Source organism: Chenopodium album, chromosome 18 (genome assembly GCF_948465745.1).
Source record: "Chenopodium album chromosome 18, dcCheAlbu1.1, whole genome shotgun sequence".
NCBI lineage: Eukaryota > Viridiplantae > Streptophyta > Magnoliopsida > Caryophyllales > Amaranthaceae > Chenopodium > Chenopodium album.
The window spans coordinates 39,440,920-39,446,706 of record NC_137851.1 but is presented as its reverse complement, the minus strand read 5'-3'; the positions used below and the strand labels follow the sequence as shown (position 1 = coordinate 39,446,706).

Sequence of the window (5,787 nt, the reverse complement as noted above, 5' to 3'; positions counted from 1 at the left end):
CATTGCATCAGGTCTTTAATCGTTGCATTATATGATGGTAAGAGCTGATAAAATAATAAAATAGGAGTATAAAATTTTTGGAGTTGCGCGCTATACCCCGGTCTTTTTGTGCGCTTTTTTTTCCCCAAAATTTCAAAACCCTCATTTCTTTTAGCCTCAAATTCTTAAGTCTCTAGTACAGTACTTCCCATTTACCAAAGTTCAGCTATATTCTAGAGAATTCCCATTACCAAACTCACTTCAAAACCCCTAATACAGAACGAAGTCGACATTGGCGCTCCGGCATCCATTTGGAGATTAATTATCTGGTAATTTCAAACTCTCTTTGTACTGTGCTTCTAATTAAGTATGTAGGTTTCAATTTTTCTTTAACATTATACTTTGTTTGCAAATTTGCATGCTCAATTGACCTAGAAATTTCAATTAATTGAAGTTTTTGTTAATTAAAATTATCTAAATCTTCAACCTTTTGTTCTTTTTACCGTATAAACAATCTTGTTGTTTTATATTACTTAATTATTGAGAAGAAGAATATCTGACCCAAATTATAGTAGTTTAGGGGTCTATAAATTAGGGAATTATAGTCAAAGTAGCCTCTAAATTGAGGATTTAGTAAAGAGACAAGAGGTGGAGTTTTGTATTTTAGTAAAAATAATGGTGGGCTTGTTTTAGTATTGAAGATTTGCGTAGGCTTCAAAATTGAGACTTCTCAAGTTGAGCTTTTTAGTTCTTATTGTTGTGCTTTTATTTTTATATATTTTTTTTTATTTATTTACGACCTTAATAGTTGAGAATTGTCAAGTTGTTGTTATATATATATATATATATGCATGTATCTACTCTTAATCAATTCTCAATTTTTTGAAACTTGGAGTTATTAAATCCATGTACTCTGACCTTGACGAGGTTGTGGGATAGTATCTTATCTTTTATTCTCATTTGAACAAATTGCTGTTGTACTATTTTGCAAGTTTCTTTGGGAATTTGAGACTTATTTTCTTTTAGCAAAATACTTTCCTCACAAGTTATCAAGTTTGGTGTGCATTAAAGAGTGTCTCTATATTTGAAATTATTGGGGATGAGAAATTTCACTCATTCAAGGTGAATTATTATTTGAATTATTAGTTACATTTGTTTTTATATTTTTTAATTATGGTGTCCAAGTTATGTCTTCTATTTTATTTTTATTGCCTCCCTATTATTGTTCCTTTTAAAATGGTTAAGACAAGGCTTTAAACTCTATTAGTATTCGAATGCCCAACAAATAACCATGAGATGGTTTTTTTCTATTGATTTGCGTGGAAGGGGAATTGGATAACGAAAATTATGATGATTGTTTAATGTGACAATTTTTTTAAACAAATTGTATGCATATTGAATTTATGTTTTCTATTGACTTTATTAGGGGTAAAGCAGTACGTCAGTTTCGGCATTTGCAGCACTACACTCCCTCAGTTGGCCAAGGTAACTATCTAATAATTTGGGTTTAATCCATTGAGTAAAAGTATGGAGTATAGAATAGATTTGATCTTGTTATTAGTATCATGTTTAGGACATGAAATTGGGTTATACATATATCTGCATGTTAATATTGGATACTCTTATACTACTCTTGGTTAGCAACCTTATTTTGTATCATTGGTAATTCATTCTCCAAATCATTTATGCAATATTACTTTTATTTGTAAACATGTGAGTATTATTATTGTTTCATATATACTATATATTGATTGTAGCATGAAGGTTTGGGTTGTGGTGGAATTAGATGCATAATTATGTATTTAATTAAATAGTTGACTTTAGATTTATTAGATTACGCATTAGTATTTGGACCAACTCTTAGTTCTTACTTCTTGTTTGACTTATAATTTTATAATCATTGTGTGACTTTCTCTTATTGTTTCATGTATTGCATGATTGTACATATATGATTGTTTCTGGTGGTTGTTCTCCCTCACTTGTTTTTTTATATTATATTATATTTAATATATATTTATTGGAATAAAAAAATGATAAGCAAATAACCGTTAGTAGGGTGAATTTGGTATTTATATTATTGTAATTGGCTATATATAATAATAGAATATCTATTTTTTCTTTCTTGCCTTTTAACTAGAGTAATGAATAAAGTAAATACAAAGTGGTGGACATTTGCTAGATGGAGTGATGAATATGAAAATGGAGTTGATAAGTATATAGAAAAGACTTTTGCATCCAGCTCACAAGGAGATCAAATTTGTTGTCCATGTGAAATTTGTCACTATCGTTATTGGCATAATAGGAATGTTATTAAAGAGCATATGATTTGCAACGGTTTTGTCCCTAGATTAGACATATTGTTAGATGTAAGGGAGGACATCGAAAGAAAAGATGTAGTAGTTGATTCTGATGTACCCCAATACATGAATGATGTGAATGATGACATAGAAGTTTTGTTTAGTGATACCTTCAAAGAGGGGCCAAATGAAGATGCAAAGAAGTTTTTCAATTTTATTGAAGAAGGGCAACAAGAATTGTATCCAGGTTGTAAGAAAATGACAAAACTTGCCTTTACAATTCGACTATTAATTTTCAAGTGTGATTATAAGGTTAGCAATGTTGCAGTTGGTGCTTTATTAGAGTTTCTTAAGGATATATTGCCTAATGATGCAAAGCTACCTTCTTCTTTTAATGATGCAAAAAATACTTTAAATGTTTTGGGCTTGGATTATGAGAAGATAGATGCATGCCCCAATGATTGCATGTTGTATTGGGAGGAAAATAAAAATGCAACGAGTTGCCATGTTTGTAAGACTTCAAGATGGAAATCAAATGACGAGGATCAGGTAAATGAAAAGGCCCATAAAATACCTGCCAAAATTCTAAGATATTTTCCCATCAAGAAAAGGTTGCAAAGGCTATTTATGTGCCAAGAGACAGCAAGGTACATGACATGGCACGCAAATGGACGTGAAACTAATGGGCTTTTACAACATTCTGCTGATGGTCAAGCATGGAAGGACTTTGATAAGTTGTATCCAAAGTTTGCTGAAGATCCACGTAATGTTAGGCTATGTATGGCTACTGATGGATTTAACCCATTTCACACGATGAGCATCGTACATAGTACCTGGCCAGTTATCTTGGTAAATTATAACTTACCTCCCTAGCTGGTTACAAATCACGAGTTTTTAATGTTAACATTACTTATTCCTGGCCCTTCATCCCCGGGCAATGATATTGATATCTATCTACAACCACTAATCAAAGATCTAAAAGAGCTATGGGAGGTTGGGCTGGAAACATACGATGCTTCAACTGATAAGAGGTTAATGATGCATGCAGCTTTACTGTCTACGATCAGTGATTTTCCAGCTTATGCAATGTTGTCTGGTTGGAGCACAAAGGGGAAAAGGGCTTGTCCTTGCTGCCATTATGATACAGAATCACAATGGTTGGACCACAGTCGTAAATTTTGCTATTGGCATCATCGTATATTTTTGGATTCAACCCACCCTTGGCGCCATGATAAGAGAACTTTTGGAGAAATTGAGGAGAGAACTGAACCTTTTAGATTGAAAGGTACTGAAATTGAAGATTTACTACAAGATTTTCCCAATGACTTTGGAAAGATGAACAAAAAAAAGCACGATGATGATGTTCCGTGGAGAAAGTTGTCGATTTTGTATAGCCTTCCTTATTGGAAGCATTGTACAAGTCGACATAATCTTGACGTGATGCACATAGAAAAAAATATATTTGATAATATCATTGGAACATTGTTAGATATATCTAAGAAAACCAAGGACAATGTGTGTGCTCGTCGTGATTTGAAAGTTCTTAAAATTTTGCCAGAACTTCAGCCTATTGAAATAGATGACCTTCGTGAAGAGATCCCAAGGTCACGCTTCTGGATGACATTAGAGAAGAAGCGCTTGTTTTGCCGAACCATAAAAAATGCAAAGTTGCCTCAAGGGTATGCTTCTAACATTGCTCGTTGTGTGCAAGTTAATGAGGGGAAGATAACAGGATATAAGAGCCATGATGCTCATTTTTGTATGCATTACTTGCTTCCAATTGCAATAAAGGCAACTTTACCTAAGGAAGTTGCAACTCCACTGATTAGACTTTGTCAGTTTTTTTAAAGGCATATGGGGTAAAACCATTGACCCTAAAGACCTTGACAATCTTCATTCTCAGATAGTTGAATCACTTTGTCAATTAGAAATGATTTTTCCACCTGCTTTTTTCATTGTAATGGTCCATTTACCAGTTTATTCTCTTTTCTCATACTCAACTTTAGAGAGCTTTTTAGTTGGTGATTATTGTTAAACTCAAGCTCTTCCCTTTTTAGTGAAATTCCATATTTTCTTTCTTTCGGTATTCCTTCTTCTCTCCTTTATTGTTTACTTTCTTATTTTAATCTTAATCATGTCTTCTTCATATGCTTTTATTTTTTAGAATTAATTATGTGTGAGTAGTTTAATTCTAGGGTTCTTGGGGAATCCATATTTAATATGAAGGGATAATTTGTTATTGTTGATTATTGATATTGCATGATAATTTCTTATTGAATTTTTTTAATTCTTTACAATTGGATTATGAATCGAGTAGATGTGATTTGATTGTAAAAGTATAGCAATATTGAATTGATAAATCGAGCAGATGTTAATTTGATATTAAAGGGCTATTTTCAATAGGAACTTAGATCTAGTAAATTACGAGAGCCTGTTAGATCTATGTTGATTAATAAATTGCGAGAGCCTGTTAATCATGTTATATGTGCAATGTTGATTATTGATTATTATGTTTTATCCCAAAATATAAATTATTGGTGAACATGTGACCCTAGGCTTCTGACAGGTTAAAGTCGTATTACCTAATCAACAGTAATTCCTAAATCCTCTAACTAATGCAGATAAGGAAGTAGGGTCGATTCCACAGGGAAACAAGTCTTTCTATTCCTAATTAATCTAAGCAATCTAAGTTATTAAGTAACAAAATAATATAATCAAAGGGAGACTAAACTACTAAGATTAAGGGTAGAGAAAATCAAGGAATAAAGGCCTAGGGCATAGGTTCACCAATAAATAACATTCCAGGGTAAAACATAATAATCAATCATCAATGCATCAATTAATCAGATCATAAAGGGCTTTCTCTACGTATTACAATCACAGAATTAATCTACCGGTATTAAATCTCATCTCTCGAATCTCGACTTAACCATTTATAAATTAACCTGCCTATTGAAACAAAGCCTAAACATTAATTCTCATCTCTCGAATCTCGAATTGATATTGCTAAACTCATACATAATAGACCTGCGCAAGTCTAGTTGCATAGCATTAAATCAATCAATAGGAAATTAATTAAGTAAATAAAAAAACAATGTCTAAAGGCAAGTGTTCCAATGTCTTTGATATGAACGCGTCTCAAATTGTGTCTCTTATCGAGTGCTTGGTACCGTGCCTGAGAAACATGAATGCTAAGTGAGTGATAGACTGCATGATCTAAGATTGCCTACATTGATTCAAAAGAATGAAAAAAAAGAGAAAAGAAATTCAATACAAAAAAAATATATGAAAAATAAAACTTGCAAAACAATTACATATCTTGGGGGCTTCTCTCGGATCTTAAGCCTTTTACCCCTTTCTTCCTTAAACCATCAGCTTAACCATTACAACCCTTGAAAGACCTCTTTGAGGTGTACACACACTTGTGCAAAGTTCGGTTAGAGCTATGTTTGGCCTGATTCCGAACGGATACGTAGACAACCTCACATTGAGGTGCAGCCACATTCATATG

General features: G+C 32.6%; 1 protein-coding gene across 1 annotated transcript; it reads left to right on the top strand.

The window, feature by feature from the left end:
* The first annotated feature begins 2,120 nt into the window (after positions 1-2,120).
* LOC145592132 (uncharacterized) lies at positions 2,121-3,149 on the top strand. The gene has a single exon (XM_081648593.1). It carries the CDS (start codon positions 2,121-2,123, stop codon positions 3,147-3,149), a length of 1,029 nt encoding a protein of 342 aa, XP_081504719.1.
* The last annotated feature ends 2,638 nt before the right edge of the window (positions 3,150-5,787 follow it).

Excerpts from the sequence above, each read along its gene's own strand:
- LOC145592132 (XM_081648593.1), top strand. The coding sequence starts at position 2,121 with ATGAATAAAGTAAATACAAAGTGGTGGACATTTGCTAGATGGAGTGAT.